Source organism: Saccostrea echinata, unplaced genomic scaffold (assembly GCF_033153115.1).
Source record: "Saccostrea echinata isolate AGI-Se365-2 ecotype Australia unplaced genomic scaffold, CSIRO_AGI_Sech_v1 ptg000018l, whole genome shotgun sequence".
Classification (NCBI taxonomy): Eukaryota; Metazoa; Mollusca; class Bivalvia; order Ostreida; family Ostreidae; genus Saccostrea; species Saccostrea echinata.
Window position 1 is genome coordinate 3,865,522 of NW_026889767.1, and position 20,693 is coordinate 3,886,214.

General features: G+C 31.5%; 1 protein-coding gene across 1 annotated transcript in view; it reads left to right on the top strand.

Annotated features, from left to right (window-relative positions):
* Positions 1-20,693, top strand: part of LOC133189382 (uncharacterized) — a 433,972-nt gene that overhangs the window by 195,234 nt on the left and 218,045 nt on the right. Inside the window, exons 15-17 of the mRNA XM_061324761.1 lie at positions 7,020-7,166; positions 7,253-7,393; positions 18,850-18,987. Coding sequence (XP_061180745.1) covers positions 7,020-7,166; positions 7,253-7,393; positions 18,850-18,987 — 426 coding nt within the window. The remainder of the gene's footprint in view (positions 1-7,019; positions 7,167-7,252; positions 7,394-18,849; positions 18,988-20,693) is intronic.

The window sequence follows — 20,693 nt, forward strand, 5'->3', positions numbered from 1 at the left end:
ATTTCTTTATTGAAAATTTCCTTCCATTGTCAAAATTCGAGTGTTGGTAAAATGGGTTGGTGCTGTCGGACCTGTACGGGCAAATTAAAAACCCGGGTTCTTAAATATTCTCCGTTAATACTCCGTCAATTGAATTGAAATGGGTGGATTATGAAGGTCGATCATAATAAGAATATTTATTAAATGAGATGTTTAACTTTTAGTAATTCTATTTGAATAATATTCAAGTTCTGTGAAATGGGAGTAAAATTTCTTGTCAAATTAGACATATATTTGCTTTCAGATATATTTTGTTGAGTGTTTTCTGCAGATAATACTAATCGGAATATTGCAGTTTTAGATTAGCCTTTTAATGTTTGTTGTGTCGACATATATCCATCAAAATTCATACAATCTTTAAAATCTTCGTAACTACTGTACATTATGTAGACATTTTCACAGGGTGCACCCCCTTCCTGTAAATTATTAGGATCAATGCACAGGCACTTGACGCTTTAAACCTTTCTCTTCATTGATAAAAATATCATCATATTATAATGGTATTATGGTATGGGATGGACATTATGGGATGAATGAAGTGATTATACCGGTTTCTGGGTCACTGTATATATGTATATATCGAATTGTGGGATACCTATAGTCACTATACCTGTTTGTGGGTCACTGTACAAATGTATATATAAATGTATTGTGGGATAAATAAAGTGATTATATGCCACTCTGTGGTTCACTATATTTAAATATGCATAAAAAAATTATTGGATACGAAACATATAGATTAGATATTTTGTTAAAAATCTCATAATATAAGGTTGATAAGCTCAGTGTTGAATAAATAAATAATACATTTTGGGATGGACATTATGTGATTAATGTAGCAATCATACCAGTTTGTGGGTAACTATAATATATGTATATTACGAATTGTTGGATAAACAAGCGATTACATAAAATATATTGTGAAAATCTCATAGTATTAATTTGATAACCTGTATATTGAATAAAGAAAAAAAAATACGTAATGGATTGGACATTAAGGGATCAACGCGATGATTATACTTGTTTTTGGTTAATTAATAATTATGTTTAAAAGAAATTCTGGGATAAGTAGGCATTTAGATAAAATATCTTGTTAAGAATCTAATAATTTCGGATGAAACGTTGCATAATGAATAAATAATTAATACACTTTCGAGTTGGACATTACGGGATCAATGCATAGTACATGCTAATACCTGTTTGTGGGTCACTATATACACGAATTTACATGTATATGAGGAATTGTTTGAAAAGTAGGCGATTGCAAAAAAAAAAGTGTAACATGCAAGAGTGTTATAATATAAGGCTTATTAGCTTTATATTGAATAAATGAATAAAATATTAGTACGATAAGATGAACATTATGGGATCAGTCTAATGAATGCACCAGTTTGTGGGTCACTGCATGTATATGTAAGAAATTATTGGATGAGTAGGTGTTATGCATAAAATAATCTTTTTAATAATGTCATAATATTGAATAAATAAATAAAATATTATGAGATGGACATTACCGGGCTAAGGTAGTAATTATACCTATTTTGTGTCACTATCTATGCGTATATAGAAACTGTGGGATATGTAGGCTCGGGGATGAAATATCTTGTTGAGAATTACTAATATTAGGCTGATAAGCTATATGTTGAATAAATAGATTATGGTAATAGTAAATATATTACGATAAGGGATTGACTTATGGGATAGATGAAGTTATTATACCTGTTTGTGGGTCATTGTATATACGAATTGTGGGATATATATATTGCATGTGATTATACCTGATTGTGGGTCACTGTATATATGTATATAATGAATTGGGGGATAAATGTAGTGAATGTACCTGATTGTGGGTCACTGTATATATGTATATAATGAATTGTGGGATAAATATAGTGATTATACCTGTTTGTGGGTCACTGTATATATGTATATAATGAATTGTGGGATAAATATAGTGAAAATACCTGTTTGTGTGTCACTGTATATATGTATATAATGAATTGTGGGATAAATATAGTGATTATACCTGTTTGTGGGTCACTGTATATATGTATATAATGAATTGGGGGATAAATATAGTGATAATACCTGTTTGTGGGTCACTGTATATATGTATATAATGAATTGTGGGATAAATATAGTGATTATACCTGTTTGTGGGTCACGGTACATGTATCTATGTATATATGAACTGTGGGATAAATATAGTGATTATACCTGTTTGTGGGTCATGATATAGATATATTTATAACAAACTTTTGGATATGAAAGCATATACGTAAGATATTGTCTTTAAAATCTCATAATATAAGGTTGATAAGCTCTTTATTGTTTAAATGAATAATTCACGAATGGAAGGTCATTATGTTATAAATGTAGTGATGATAGCTGTTTGTGGGTCACTATATATATATATATGTATATAGCGAATTGTGGGACAGGCGATTGCATAAAAATATAGTGTAGAATCTTGTAATATTACTCTGCTATCCTATATGTTGAATTAATAAAAATACATTACAGATTGGACATTATGGAATCAATGCAGTGATTAAATCTGTATATTTACTTTTAAAAATAAGAATTCAATACTTAAATGTGGTTCACTATATACATGTATATAAGAAAATCTGGGATAAGTAGGCATATAGATAAAATATGCCGTTCAATATCTAACAATGCTTAATGAATAAATAAATTATAAATAATACATTGTGGGGTGGACATTATTTGATAAATCAACTTTGTCACTATATATATTTGTGTATGTAAGAAATTGCGGGATATATATAGAGAGAGAGGATATCCCTAAAATACCTTGTTAAGAATCTCATAAATCGTATATCGCAGTGAGTCATTATGTAATATGACCCCAAAATACTTGAAAAGTAATATTTAAAATCTTATATTGAATCCAGCAAAACTGTTCTTAATGATTCATTCCATATTGTACATATGTAAATATACATATATATTTATATCAAACATTAATTCTTATGTCTAATATTGTGAAATGCAGCACATAATATATATAGCATATGATAATATTGTGGGTCATGATATTCATATATATAGAGCATTGTGCGATGTATATACTTTATCCCACAATGCTCTATATATATGAATTTAATGACCCACAATGATATACAACATTTTTAATCTTATCTCAAAAATTATATTATATATTATATAATGACCATATATAACGCCTAAATCATGAATATGACATAGCTATGCAATGTAGAAATGCGAGATCCCACAAACCTGTTTAGAAGGTCGGTGCCCACAAACAACCTCATATACCTATATATATATATATATAAATATATATATATATATATATATATATATATATATATATATATATATATATATATATATATATATATATATATATATATATATATATATATATATATGTATATATATATATATATATATATATATACAGTGGCTGCAACGTTATTGTTGACAACTTACACGAACGATCACGTTACACGAACGATTCCCCACGATTAACGCACGATAAAATCTTGCACGAACGATCCTTCACGCACACGATTCTACACGTTACACGATCTTACACGATTGCTAACGCAAACGCACGATTCTTCACGCAAAATAGTTCAAATTCTTTAGGAATGGATATTTTCAAAACGAAAGAAGGCTTTATACTTATTTTAGATTTCAAATAATTATTGATATTATCTTGAAAAATGAAAAAAAAAAAAAAAAAAAGAAATGGATTTTTCTGGAACTAAATACATGTAAGACTTATTAATTATTTTAGATTACAAATAATTATTTACGTAATTCTCCGACTTGAGAAAACTGATTTTTCCTCTTCTATCAGAAGATGTACATACATGTAAAGGTGGACCGTGAGTTTTGATTGAATTGGATTTCATACTATGCGGAAAGGGATAAGTTTGAAAAAAAATGGCATGAAAATGAATTATATTATAAGTTATGTCCATGTTTCCATTCCTGAATCTCTAAAATAACAATTATTTTACAAATCATTTATTTGCAGAAATTAAAAAAAATAATTAAAGTAAGCTCCAAAGATAAACACTGATAAACGAAACCCCGACAATCATGTCGTGTACATGTACATTCGCCGATTAAATATTTATGTAAGCATTGAGAATTGTTTATTCATTTATTTGTAAAACTATCTATTTTTGATCTTTTGATTTTAAAAATATCTTGACCATAATTAGCAGTAAACATAATTAACATCAGAGATAAAATCCTTACACATCTAAGTACGGTTTATCACAAAAAATCAAGCTATTTGACGAGAACACAATATTGTGCGACTTAATATATCGCTTAGTTCCAAGCGATAATTAGCTCGTTCTGCTTTCAATTATGTAAATCGCGCTTCATTTGTTTTATTTGGATTAAAAAAAAAAAAACAAGCGAAATGCTTGTATAACAAATAACATTCCGATAAAAACTTACAAAACGAAATTTACACGTTTCTTAACGCTCGATCACGCACGATTAAAACCGCAAACGATTGAGTCTGATACACGCACGATCTCGCACGTTACATGAACGATCACGCACGGTACACGAACGATTCTACACGATTGGTTTGTCAACAATAACGTTGCAGCCACTGTACAGTTAAACTTCGTTATCTCGAAGTTGACGGGACCGTTGATGAACTTCGAGATATCCGGGGGTTCGACATATCGAGTGTTATAATTCAAATGAACTTCAAATAAACTTAGTGCAGTGAACATGTACTTAATAGTAAAAACATGTCGAAATACTTCTTGTTTGAAATTCTGTATAAGATTTCTTTAATATACATGTACATGTATTTAGCAATCAAAAAATTTTACATCCTCTTTATAATTCACAAAATAAAAGCTTTGTATAATATGCACAGAAGTATAATCCAACGCGGAAAGTCAACCGCTAGCATCGTTTCCCATGTACAATGTATACATAACCGGATATCGTCTATGCATTGTAAATTTAAAACCGGTCGCTGTCAGAATATACATTTCTTTTATTGGAAAAACATGTTCATACATGTAAAATCAGTTAAAAGAAAATTATTTTACCATAATAAAATCAAACACAAAAGAAAAATCACGCACTTTTGTCTAACAACAGAACAACACTGAATCACAGGGCACTACAGCACAAGTTTTTACTGCGACACATGCTCACATGATGGTGTACGGACGATTGTAATTTCTGCACGCTCATATAGGGAAAATAAATTCTAATTGCATTAAATTACAGAATTTTGTTTTACTTCGATGTTTATAATTTTCACTTCCATATGCATGCATAAACTATGTATGCGCGCCTATTTCACATAGCATTAAATTGCGATTAATTATCAAGATAAACGTACCCAAGCCACAAAACAATGAACGTGTCATCCACGCATATGCATTAGACTAATACACACAACCTTTGGCTTGCATAATTACTATCAAGGTAAGCAATACATACACTTCGTATAATTATCGCGCTATTATCTGTTGATCACAGGAACACAGGTAACCCGAGCGTGACAGACAGGTGGGTGTTATCAATAGAGCATTCAGTTTACCTAACGGACTTGATCATCAGAGCGGAAAATTATCCTGACTTCGAGATAACGCATGTGATTTTAATGAATGGGTACACAATTTTACCTCGAGATAACCGGGGTATTCGACATTACCGTGTTCGACATAGAGGGGTTTATTTTAATCATTTATAAAGCAAATTTCGTCGGGACCACGGCCTTACTTCGACATATCCGGGGTATTCGAGATATCCGTGTTCGAGATTTCGAAGTTTAGCTGTATATATATATATATATATATATATATATATATATATATATATATATATATATATATATATATATATATATATATATATATATATATATATATGTAATATAGTAATATATATAAATTATTATCAAAGCAGAAAAAAAAAAATCTGAATTAATCCATAGAAAAATTCTAGGTTTTTCTTTTTTGTTCTAAAAAATACAATAAATGGTAATAACTTGTACAAGTTTATTTTATCACCAGTATGTTTACCAATGACTTTTCTTGATTAGATATGACTCAACAATGCTGGGCAATAACTTTTTCATTAAGGAGGCTTATTCCACCGCTTTTAAATGACGTACTACATAAAAAATAAACCCCCGTTGATCAGTTCCTTTTTGTGTTTGGACGAGTTGTACAGGTTTTGAAAAAATATTTTTAAACTTGTTATAAAGAGAATATTTAATATTATGAAGTGTTGTTATTTTCTTTGCATGTTTGCAGAAGTTATCCATTACTTGACACCAAGACTTCTGCAATTCTATTGATTAGAAAATTGAAATAAAACATTTAATCAGAATTAGAAAAAAAAACTAAAACATTATTCAAAGTATCTCTGATATCGTAATAAACATTGGGAATTATAACATCTGCATATTAAGTGGTGCTGTAATGAAATATAAGATAAATTGTTATTGTAATGGACTCTCTTAATCATTCTCTTTTCCCATAAAAACCATTTTCTTCAATATAACACATATTCAATCAACCAAATTATCATCTTCATTTGCTCGAAGCTGACTTGGCCAACTGACTGCGTTCAAAGTCAATTGTATCGCTTGTATTTTTATAACATATCTACGCATTGAATAATCAACAAAAGATAAAAAAAAACAAACACAGTTTTTAGGTGTTACATATTTTCTTTCTTGAGTTTGACAGAGAAAAGTACCTTCATAAATTGTTTTTTTTAAGCTAGGACTTAGTGTTTCTTCTTCAGAAAATACTAAAGGGATTAATTATTAACAGAACAAGTACACTGAAATATGTTAATAAGGTCCTGTTCCTCATTTTAAAATTAAAATATATCCTAAATGACCTCGATCCCCGAGAACAGAACTAGTCATAGGTAAAATGATTTGAATTAGGAGTAGGAGTGAAGGTCTTTTAACTATACATTTTCAGCCTGCAAAAGTAAATCTTACGGAAAGAACTGCAGTTTTGCATGTGGACATTGTGAGTACAACGCAAATTGTGATCACGTGACAGGTTTCTGTCCTTCTGGACGCTGTGAACCAGGATATAAACATAATGAAAAGAAGTGCAATGAAGGTATATATGTTTGTAAACTATTTGAGATGCTCATGATATATCATTAAAACATATGAGCTTTCAATCTATTCTATATTCTATTTCAGAATGTGATGACGGTACCTTTGGGTATTATTGTAGGGAAAATTGCAGTGGAAACTGTGCAGGGAAAGTACCGTGCAACAAAACTGACGGTACTTGTCCTGGAGGATGCGCAGATGGTTGGCAAAATCCCGACTGCAATGAAAGTAAATATAAAATGAGTCTATTTTTAGAAAGAGTTGTTTCAACTAGAGCGAGCTCGTTGCAAAGCAACGAATAGGTCTTCCGTTGGAGCTGCGGAAGGAAGAAGTGACCTTGAGTCAAGGTCATGCCACATTCTAAAGTTATACATGTAAGCAATCTTGTAAGGGGAAGCAACTTACAATATTTCGCTAGGAAAAACTGTAAAGGAATGTAAGTGACCTTGAACATTCCAAATGTCTTACGTCAAACCATGACACACTCTTGTCATAAAACCCAATCTGTGTGTTACCGACTTGAAAAGTTCACAGTGACACGTCATGTTCTTTTAGTCCATACATACAGTCAAAACATCTTATCCTTAGTGACCTTGAACTTGAGTCAAGGCCATGTCACACTCTGCATGATACCAGCAATGTTTCACTAGTACAAATACGGTAGCGAAATTACAGTTTCTCTGTCAGTGACCTTGACTCGACCAAATGACCTTGCATCAAGGCCATAACACACACTGGTTAAAAGCAATCCCAGTCTGTGAGTTTCTGAATGGATAAGTTCAGCCATGTTTTTTCAGATCATACAGCGAGTCGGAATAATTTGTTAGGTTCAACATAATGATTAAAAAAATCATCGAGAATGTTTTATGCCCAGTTTGGATAAGTAGTAAAACGTGGAGATTGGTCCTTTGAATGAGACCGTATAAGGTCTCGTTTCGGGGTAAGTGCTAGCATGAAAAGGATCTCTCATGCTACAAATTTTGAATTTACTGGGTGGCAGTAAATACTGACAACCGGTAAGTTCAAAATTTACAACATGACAGATCCATGGCACTTGATTCTACCTCTGATTTCAAAAGATTTGCCCTGTTCCTGATTTGTATTGTTTGAATGGTCTTTTAAGCTTGAATGCTGCACAGGTGCTTGTGGACAGGACCCCCCCCCCCCCTATATATACACCCCGGGGTCCAAGAATATTTTTATTCGTCTTTTTCCATAAATTAATCTTCTAGTACACATTTACAATGTATTCCATATGAAAAATCCATAAAAATAACGTAGAATTTACGTTTTATTAAAAAATCATACCCGCGGTATTATGAAATAGAGAAGGTAAGTCACTTCCATTTGTTAACACTGGACCCCTCTTGGATATCGGGCCTAAAATATCATATACATGTACCTACCACATGTCACCAAAATATGTTATTATATCTTGTTTCATCGTCGCAAGCCACGAGTTTTGTGTCCATTCTATTTCCACAAACCCGTGGCTGCCTCCTTCAAATTTCTCTCGTTCTCATGAATATTAATAACATACATTCAACCAATGGAATAACATCTGACGCTTCAAGTCAGAACCAATGAAAATGATCAGTCTATCTTGTATTTGGATGTAACCATAACCACGAACTGTACATCAACTTCAGTTCGAATTTCCTTTCTTAACGAGTAACGCTATTCAGCGTTCTCACACAACGTCTACATTCGAAACCCTGTATTTTAATGTAAAACCTTGTAAGTATTTTAGAATATACGTTACTCACATCTGTTCTTCAGGATCTATCGTATTTTTTTTCAATAAATCTGCCACGCATAGCAAACATGATTTCATTATGGGCGCCGCCATTTAAGCGTACCAAAAATTGCTACAGAGTGATTTCATTGGTCAGGGTAAACCTGGCGTCACTTAATAAATATTCAATGATTCAGTCGCGAGAACGAGAGAATTTGGTAGGAGGCAGCCACGGGTTTGTGGAAATAGAATGGACACAAAACCCGTGGCTTGCGACGATGATCTTGTTTCGGTAGATATTTTTGTCTTTAATCGTGCTATTTAAACGGAAGACCTTAAATAGTGTCTGTGGCTGTCACTATTTCGGTGTTTTTCAGAAACTTGATCGTAGAATTAGTCAAAGTCCACAACTGGACAATAAACTGATAAATCGGCTACAGTATATTATCTGTTCACAGAAACGACATATTGAAACTGGAAAAAAAATAATCCAGAAGCAATTCATTTCATTGAAATTCTATCATGAATATTTTGTTTTAATCGATGGACTCGATAAATCAATAAACTGACCAAAGGAAAAACGTTGCACGTGCCGTAACATTCTGTACGTTTTTTTTATTATTATTTTACATTCTACATGCATAATACATGCACATGTACATGTACATATATATTAAACAGAAACATAAATACCAAGCCCGTCGGCATTTAAAAAAAAAGTAATAAAACATAATTTGATTTGATCTATTTTATTTCATTTAAACTCTATTAATTTGTTTTAAAAGTATGATTGATCTTTTTCCTTTTAACATACACTCAGGGTAAAAAAAAAGTATATATTGACTCGCGTAACTTTCATGGTTGTAGTTACATTTGAAAATAATGAAATAATGAAACGTTGAAGGGACTGGTGTGTTGTATGGCTAGACAACGCCTTGCACATGCAGAGAAATTTACCACAGGTACTCTAGGACAGGTGTGAAACCCCTAGGGCATGCCGTTTCCTGCTCTTGCTCTGCTAATCCCTATACACAGGAAATGACCGCGACTAATACTTAATACACAAAGAAACAGATTGAATATATTCAAGTAAACTTGGCATTGGTTTTTTTCTTGAGTATTATTGAGAATAATAAGTTTTAGTGATAACCCCCCCCCCCCCGTTTTAATTGTTTTGTGAAGTTCATCACCATGCACATTTCATCTTCTGTAATTGGAGAAATGTTTAAATTAAAAACAAACCACTGTTTACAAAAGAAGTAAATATCGAGGGAAAAAAATTGTTATATTTTATTGATATCTTTTATAACGTTCACGCGCCCACTCACTGCAAACGCTCACCATCGAATATTACAGCTTTCCGGTCATTCGACAATTTCAGGGAAATGCTTGCACATTAATACAGTAATTAAAAGTGAAATTATTTAAATGAATTATATTGTTCTAAATTTGGTAAAAAAAAAAAAAAAAAAAAAAAAACATGAACAGTATATAGATATATTTTTTCCTCATAGGAATGCTGAAAACTGTTAATCGGAACTCGCACAGACTATTGTTTAGCACGTGTATGTAACATTGCAGTTCGCATATAATTTGAAAAGAGAAGTTATTAGAACTTATATTTCCGACATTAAAATTTGTCACGTTAAACTCTCAAATGACTCAGCTTATAAATAGTTTTCTTGATACTATTTAAAAAAAGATGTCGCTTTAGTATTGATATATAACTTAACAAAATTAATAAATAAATAATAAATAAAATTTAAAAAAAAACAAAAAACAAAAAACGATTAAATATATTCTGCTTTACAATTTTTTTTTTTTTTTTTTTTTTTGTTCATTCATTATTTTCACCTTTTGCGAAATAAAAGAAAATACTTTCATAAATATACATACACTGCGGGATTTTAATTTGTTTTTTTTTAAAGAGGGAATTTCGCAAAATTCCTGTTCGGGGAGATAACTCCCGTTTGTTTATGATACTAGTTGATCGATGATTTAACCGCGGCGGGGACAGGTAGGTGGTGAATTTCCCGCGGAGGGAATGCGGTTTACCTGTCTCACCTGGCCAAATCCCGCGTTGTGTTTATACCGCGACGGGGCGCGGGAAATACGGGATCCGCGTTGCCTGTACTGTACATGTATAGTCAATCATAGAAATACAGCGACTATCAGAATTTCGGGCCGTAATAAAGATCTGATTTTGATTAGATTTCAGGTGTAGGCGAATGTGTGTGTACTGAGGGGTTAGTTAATTCATTCAAGATTTATTATATTGTTCGTTTGGACGAAGGCTTCATAAAAATATACACACTGCTTGTACAGGTACACATCAATGAATGTTCAGATTAATTAAAAAATCGGCGGACATTAATTTATTTTAGTTATCTAAAGGCAATGTTATTTCCAGAGACATTTATATTTTCTGTTTTTTGTCTCGGATTTTTCTTTTTTGTGATTTACCGGTTTACAAAGGCCTGTGTTTTAACAGCTGTTCATAAACGCTGTCAATTAATATATGATCAGAGAAAACGAGACATCTCCCGGTAATTCATTTCTTATGGAAAATATATGGATTGACATCTTAGTATTTACCTGTGTAATTACGATGTTACAAACCGTGACGATGACTGCCCAGGAGGACTACCCGTTATGAAAACAACTCATGATCAACTCAGGGGACCTATAATTGACTTTAATATATGCTGTAAATCAATAAAATCATTTCAGTTTAACCGATATTTTATTGCAAAGATAATTAAGAAAAAAGACTTGGGATTTAGAATTTTTCTGAATTTCAAACGTTCGATATGCAGATATTTGGGGCGCTCTTGCATATGCACTTATAAAACGTGCATGTTCTGTACTTGCATGCGTGTACATTGTATGTATCCGTAAAACCTTAAGAGAGCTGATAAGTGTGTTCTGATTTTCAGAAAAAATAATGGGAACCTATAAATAATTACATGTTTATCATTTTGTTCGCATACAATAACAAGTTTAGTAGAAAAAAAAATTGTTCAAGGTTAGGTGTCTAATAAATTTGTAATATTCAAATACAGTTACGCATGTATGCCTCATTCTACATATTTTGGAGGCGCGTGTGAATGTGGGATTTTGTATTTCCATACGCTCGATATGCATATATTTGGGGCGCTTTGTATATATACAGTTGTACATTTTAAGGGCGTCGACAAAAGAACGTATATTAGATTACATACATGTACATTTAAGGTCAAGATCTAGTAAATGATTTCAGACTGCCTTTTTGATGCTAGATCCATTATGACGTCATAATCAAATTAAACTTTCTTTTTCCCGTACTTTACAGCTGTAAAAGAATTATGTAGAAAATAAAGTACTTTTCTGGAATTCAATTTGAAATCATGTGAAAAGTAATCCCGAAACCTATATTCAATTTAATATTATTTTAAAGAAGAGGCTAAGAACATACAAAATACCGTTTTCTGAGAGACTGTAGGCTATCTGGATACATTTAATTTGTCTGATATGGAAAAAACTCCCATATTCATGACTGATTTTCTTAATTTTTCATTGAAAATGAAAGTTTAAGATATGATTTTTCGTCTTGTTTACCTACAAATTATGCCCCGAAACACCTTATTTGACCAAGCTATATTTATAAAGCTTCATTAAAGGAATTTATTTCTCAAATTTGAGAAATCTGTAGGCTCCTTTTATTTACTAGATCTTGACCTTAAGTTTCAAAAGTTCCATTACTAGTAGGAATTAATTAAGGTTACATATTTTGAATTTTATTATGAATAAAACAGACAATTAACTCGATATCGAGAAATAAATTGTTTATAAAAATAACTATGCAACTTTCCTGTAATTCAGTGAATAAAATATTAAATAAAATACACTAGCGATTTAATCAAAGATATTATGAAATAATCTGAAAAATTCAACATATTTATCCACTCATGACTTAGTTTACAAAATGAATTTGGAATGGCCATTCTATGATTTGTTTTGTGTATGACTAGGTCGCTGGATCACACGCCGATTGATCTCCGGTGACCTCCTTTGCCACGCGCTATCGAGGGAGGTGTTACATAATTGTCAACACACAAGGTGAATGTAAAAGGCGCACACTTAATAGCTGTAAATAGTCTATGCTTCAAAGTTATGTTTTATTTTCTCAGTATATTGTTTGTTTTTATATGATAAGAAAAGGTTATCTTTTTTCCCCTTTTTTTAGTAGACTGGTTTATTCGACTTTGAAAAAAATGAAATAAAACGAAAAGTTGTCAAAAAATAACTTCGAAATAAAGCACAAAACACTTCAAGAACCTTATTCTAAAGAATATTAGCATCTAATGTAGCCAGATTTATTATTTATAGTAAGTTTATTTTAGTTACACGCATGAAGAGCTCTCATTTACTTGCTGAATGAAAACAGTTACCTGTATATGGGTCAAGCTTCTGGCGCATTTAAAACACAAGACTCGAACAAAATAACATTTTCATGAAATCAATAAGATGTTAAAGAACAACTTTTTTAACGACAGCCATTTCGAAATATTTACCGTTTTTGAGTTATAAAGCAAAAACTTTAAAGGGCTCCAGATCCCTAATTTGAGGGGCCAGCCCCTTTTTAGTGGTGTCAAATGAAAGGCCTTGAAATTGTGCACAACTTTTATTCTACATGTCTTATCAAAATATTTTTAGTTTTAAAGATGCAAAGGAATATATGTCTAAATTTTCGCTCTTTTAGGCGTTCTAAATTTTGACCCCTAATTAGCGCCATTTTGAATACAGAAATCGAAAAACAAAAACCGATGTGCACAACTTCAATCCTTCTAATATCTAAATTCGGTAGAATTTCTGCTCCAGCTTTTGTAGTCTCGGAGCCTTTGTCTGGAAATGAAGCCTAATAAATTTTCATTTAAAGGGCAATAACTCAAAAGCGGAAGTGACTTTTTGAACCGTTTGACAGCATTCTGATAGAGTTTTGTAACGTCTATAAACTCTGCAAATTTGAGCAAAATCCGTTGAGAAATGAGCGAGATATGAGGTCTCAAAGTTGGCGTCTAGGAAAAAGAAGAAAAAAAAAAAGAATAATAATCTTAACCATCAGAATCAGTAGAAGGTCTTCCGTTGGAACGGAAGACCTTAATAAGAATTTGAAAACACACCTATTTGCGTTTCTTGTTCTGTTTTTCCTCTGTAATTTATTATAAGCAAATTCTGAAGTGTAACATTGTGACATAATCTTTTTTTTATTTTGCGAATTGGTATGTCTTTAACTTTTCTAAAACTTAATTGTTGCTATAACAGATTGCAAATACTATTTTAAAGTTATTCTTTTCCATCTTCAAATGTGAGAAAAAAGGATTATTGATATAAGAAGGATAGTTATTTTGTACTCGTGAAAGCATGTTTAGCAGCAGCTTATGATAAAATAAACTATTGATTAAAAAAGCAAAAGGATTTTTTAAAAAACTTGTCCAAAATCAGTAAAGAATTTTGAAGAAAAGAATACAATGAATACATGTATCTGAAATTTCAATTTACGCAAGATTTAATTAACTTTGTTATGCTTAAGAAATACATGTTTTTTGCTTTGCATCAGCTTAATGAAAGGTTAAATTTGTCCTCCTTTCACCTCTCTAAAATTGTAATGTATTCAGAGTATATTTTCACCTTGTTTGACAATGATTATCCAAAAGATGCATGAAAAGGATAATTATTAATTCGTACTTCAATATGAAATTAATTCCACGAATGGTACATAATTTTTGTTTCGTTTATATCATGCGAAGCGCGAATTGAAATATCAAAGAATTCTTTTTCGATAGTGAAATGAATGTCATATCGAAGTCCAAAACATTAGATTTTCTGTTAATCATATATTTATTTTGCATACAGTGGCTGCAACGTTATTGTTGATAAACCAATCGTGTAGAATCGTTAATGAAACGTGCGTGATTGGTCGTGTGTGTATCAGGCTCAATCGTTTGCGGTTTTAATTGTGCGTGATCTTGCGGTAAGAAACGTGCAAATTTCGTTTTGCAAGTTTTTATCGGAATGTTATTTGTTAAAAAACATTTCCCTTGTCTTTTTTTTTTTTTTTTTTTTTTTTTTTTTTTGAAATCCAAATAAAATAAATGAAGCGCGATTTACATAACTGAGCGAACTAATTATCGCTAGTAAATAAGCGATATAGTAAGTTGTTCAATATTGTATTCTCTGCAAATAGCGTGGCTTTTTTTTCTGATGTTAATTATGTTTACAGCTAATCGTGGTTAAGATATTTTTTTCATCAATACATCAAGAAAGTATATTTTTACAAATAATAATAAATAATTCCAAATGCTTACATAATTATTTAGTCGGCGAATGTACACGACATAATTGCCGGGGTTAATTTATCAGTGTTTATCTCAGAAACTTAGTTTATTTTTATAATTTCTGCAAAGGAATGATTTGTTAAATAATTGTTGATTTTAGAGATTCACAAATGGAAAGATGGATACAGTTTTGATTCATTTTTATGCCATTCTTATATTATCCCCCTTACTGCATATCGTAAAATTCAAAACTCACGCCCACCTATATCAACAATCGATCTTAACGTGTCGACCGAAAAGAAAAAAAAAAATCAATTTTCCTAAGTCGGAGAATTACGTAAATAAATATTTGTGTTCTAAAATAAGTGGTATATTGTAAGTCCTATCTAGTTTTAAAAAATATCCTTTTTTTCAGTTCTCCAAAGTCGATGAATTATATCAATGATTATTTGTAGGGATGTCAACGAGTACCCGATTAACCGGGTACTCGATCGAACGTCCGAGTATCGAATACTAAAAATGGTACTCGGTTACTCGGATGTATATTTTTCTTATTTCAAAGTATATATATTTCTTATTTCAAAGTAAATATTTTTATCAAAAAATAACTTAATTATGCACACGGTAAATTAACGTGTCGTCATCTACACCTGTAAACACCCGTTATCGCCTGTGGCAGTGTTTATACAATTATTAGTGACCAATCACCTGGTACACAGCTGTTCTCACCTATTGTTGTCCTTAATTTTTGAATGGCTTTAATGATTGTTTTCATTGTAAATCGTTTAAGTATGGTCTATTATCTTCATTTTTAAATTATTTAGTTTATATACGGCAGCGAAAATGGACATGCATAGAAATTCCGCTATCCACTTTAAAAGTGAAGAAATATTTAGAAATAACGAAAGATTGAAAAAAAAAAATGTTGAAAATCAGTATGCGTAGCAGGTTTAGTGTATACCGTGGATACGACCATCATATGGAAAAAAATATTAGACTAGCGATCCCAACAACGTTCTTCCTTCTCTTTCCCTAGTTTAATCATCACAAACCTGCGTAACAGATTGTCCTCCTTTTGCGTTGATCAAATAGATCCTAAACAAGAACTGTAAACCAATTGTAATTTTTGATGTATTAATTGTGTCTTTTGTGTTCATTTGATAAATAAATTTAGTACCACAAAGTCATTTCCGTTGGAATCTATATTTATATACTTTTATAAACGTGATAAAAACAGCTTTGGGGTTTGACCGAGCTGAACGTGGCTCAAGAAAATTAACACACTTGTATAAACAAATTTTACATTTTTACCGAGTACCCGGGTACTCGATCGGAAAAACGTCCGAGTAACCGATTATCAAAAATTGACCGATCTGACATCCCTAATTATTTGTAATCTAAAATGACTATTGAGCCTTATTTCGTTTTGAAAATATCCACTCCTAAATATCTTAAACCATTTTGCGTGAAGAATCGTGCGTTTGCGTTAGCAATCGTGAAGAATCGTTTGCGTGAAGGATCGTTCGTGTAACAGGTTTAATCGTGTGTTAATCGTGCGGAATCGTTCGTGTAACGTGATCGTTCGTGTAAGTTGTCAACAATAACGTTGCAGCCACTGTACTTGATTTGCCTTTTTCCTATTCCTTTTGTAACGCAGTATTATTGTTAGATTCATGGAAGGTTGATCCCTTTACATTACATCCTACTTCTTAGTTTTGTGTTTGTTTAACTTCCTTTCGAGAATTTTTCACTCATAATTGCATAATTTTATGATATGGAATGCTTGATTTTTAAGCGTCCTAAAAGTATGTTGTTCTAAATTTGATGGTTTGAAAAGGGGTGCATAATAATAATTTATTTGTATCAACTTTTATTATTAATTCATCTTACTGTTTGTATAATTAAATAGTAAATTGTTTAAACTATAAAACAGCAAACAAAACAGAAATTTTTGTCCTAAAGTAATAATTTACTAATTTGGTATAAAATAAAACTATCTTGATTGTAGACAATGACGGCATGGTTGTGGTATTAAATATTGTAAACATGGATTTGAAAAAAAAAATTGGGAAACTTATCTGTTTTAATCTGTGTCAAGATGTTGGTTTGTTTACTCTCGATATGTTACAACAAAGAATATTCAAAGAATCACTGTCTAGATTGTTGGGCATGTAGGAACATCAAAGACAGTTGGAAACGTGGAATAATTTGCATAACGAGTGAAGTCCGTCATGCATAAATTATCCCATGTTTACCAAACAAATAAACATTGATTCCTTATATTTACATTTATGTGAAATAGAAGTTGAGATATCATTTTTTTTTAAAATGTTGTGGTATAGATTTAAAATACACGAGGCATTCCATGTTAATTTCAATAATCCCGTACACTGACGTCAGACACAAAGATAGATATGCATATTAGGCACTTGACTTTTTTTTAATTGTTAAATTTACATTCAGTGATAAGTATCGAGAAATCAACACACCCAACGGGAGTTATCACTGAGAAAATATTTGGAAATGTAAATATTTCTTAGTGATTCTCTTTGCTGAGGCTAGGGAAATTGAGTGTTTTGCCGCACTTATTATATTTTTATAAAGTGAAAAATATCACTTTTAATATTCTACAATTTGAAAATTTATCACTTTCGGATACTGTGAAATTACTAATTGAAGGGACCCCGACTTCATATCCCCACGAAATGCTGTATTTTCGTACTACAGTATAATTGTTCTCCCTTTACCACGACATGAAATTAAATCCCCCGAATCAGTATTTTTTCTTTAAACAACAAACATCTGACCCCTCGAAAATAATTATTTTTACAGTATCTTAATCATACAATGGATAAATTTCAGTATTAAACTGCTGAAAATGAATACATTCTGTAATATATATGCATTAAAATATATACCAGGTACAATATCTGAACATTTTCGTTGCAGAATGTAGTACTTCGTTTTATGGCAATACTTTATGCTAATGCCGACTTGTTTTGGAACATAAGAGAGTTGTAGAGTCAGCTCAGTATTAAAATCTAAGGAAACAATTTGGTGATGAATGATGTTTATTGAAGATATCAGAATTAATATTGAGAATAAAATGTCAAAGGCACATCTACAAGTTATCTCTCATGATGTCTGACTTGTTTCCAACTCATACCTTTAGCCATAATAGAGAAGTTGCGCGAACATAATTTCATTTAAAAAGAAAAAGAAAAGTGTCTATATCTTAGAACTGGAAGTGAATTTTCAAATGTTCTCAAACATAAGAAAGATCATGCCATTGTGCATTATTCCTAAAGTTTTCATAGAAATCCGTTGAATACTATTTTAGAAATCGAGTGCACAAAATTACTTAAAACAAAACAATGTAGTAGAAATAGAATCACAACAAGGTCTTTTGTGAAGTCCAATGTCTTTAATAAAGGAAGGATTGTGCCTTGCGGGAGGAAGAAGGAGTAGTAGTGGTGCAATAGTATACTTTGATTTAAATATTGAAATGATTTGAATGACAATAGAACAAAGGAGCTAAAAGTAAGAGTTATAAATGCTCCCTGAACGAAGGGGTATAAATAACTATGCATGATTTGGGTGAAAACACTTGTAACTGATCAATGTCGTTGCAGAATGTGATGTGGAGTTTTATGGCAAAGACTGCCAGGAAAACTGTGGTCACTGTGGTGGATCCCAAACATGTCATCACATCAACGGATCCTGTTTCGGGTTATGTAAACCTGGATACCAGGGAGAAAAATGCAAGAGAGGTTTGAATTGTTTAGACATTTTTAGGAGTGAATAATGAAAATAACAACTAGAATCCTGTTCGTATGGTAATAGGACGCCCGTCTGCCCATTCTTCCTCACCAATGAGGTTTATTCTGCACTCATACATGTAACATGATAAACATTGCCGTAGCGTAGTTACTGTAAGTCGATACATCCGACGTACATAAATAAAAAAAATGTAGTGTTTAACGGATCTGAAACAAACATATCGCTTCTGAGAGACAAATCTAATTATTTATGCGAAATCTGAAATTAACGCTCAATACAAACTTATAAAAAGAAACCAGACATCACCTAAAAAATTAAACAACGTATAGAGAGGAGCGTCGTTTTTCCTGACGCGATAATCCGGACGATTGAAGTTCCGGACGAGTTTTTGACGGAACTGATTTTTGTCTCAATATTCTGGAAATTCATGTTCCGCATCCGGACGGTTGACTTTTACAATGAAACGTTATGTATCAATAAAAATATCTTCATTAATTCTGACGGTGATTTTCAAACGTCAATTGACTTGGGACTGATCGACAAGTACGAATTGCTATGAAAAACAATGTGGCAAAAATTACGTTTAGTGACCTTGACGAGATGTTTACCTGTGTGTTGACTTACCGAAATACTAATGCGTAGTTGTAAGATGCACTCTCGCATGTAATAAGAAAGGTTCATCAGCATGCACATGTATAGTTCATATCAAAAGTTCATTGGACATGGACTTTTTTGTAATAAAAAATAAATATTGTTTTTTATTTCTTTTATATAAAATTTAAAATTCTTCTTATAATTCGATCTCGCAAGTGTCAAAAGAATTATGTTGATGCAAATAAACAATCGTATCAGATTTCAGTAATCGCAAAAGATCTCTAGTATTGAAACAAATTAATGTACATTGTACAAATAATTAACTAAATGGCGTACTAGCTTTAAATTGTGTTTAAGATTATGACATTGTGTAGTTTGAAAGGTTTTGAGTGTGGATACGTATAATTTTCACTGAATACTGTCCCATCATGTCCGTAAACCAATTATGGTTAACGTTGTACGTTTTTTTTATCAACTAGTCTGGAAGGTAACTGTCGCAGCAGGCAACTTTAAATACCTATCAATTTAATTCAACGTAAATGCAATAATTACTACTTGTGTAAACAATGTGAATTGCGGATCTCATGATTTCAACCTGAAAATCGATGATTAGTCAATATTGATTGCATATATAACACCTTTGAGTTCGATATCAAAATTATTAAAAAAACTTTTTGGGTTAACTTAATATTAAGAACATTGCTTGTCATTTAATTTATGATATCTCTTGTAAACATAAAATATTGTATTCATTGTTTTAGTGTGCTTATGCCGACTTGGTTTGGAACATAAAGAGAGTTTAGTAGTCAGCTCAGTTTTAAAATCTAAGGAAACGATTTGGTGATGAATGATGTTTATTGAAGATATCAGAATTAACATTGAGAATAAAATGTTAAAGGCACATCTACAAGTTATCTCTCATGATGTCTGACATTCTTCCAATTCATACCTTCGGCCATAGTAGAAAAGTTGCGCGAACACAATTTCTTTTTTAAAAAAAAAAAGAAAAGTGTCTATATCTTAGAACTGGAAGTGAATTTTCAAATGTTTTCAAACATAAAAAATTCATGCAATTGTTCATTATTCCTAAAGTTTTCATAGA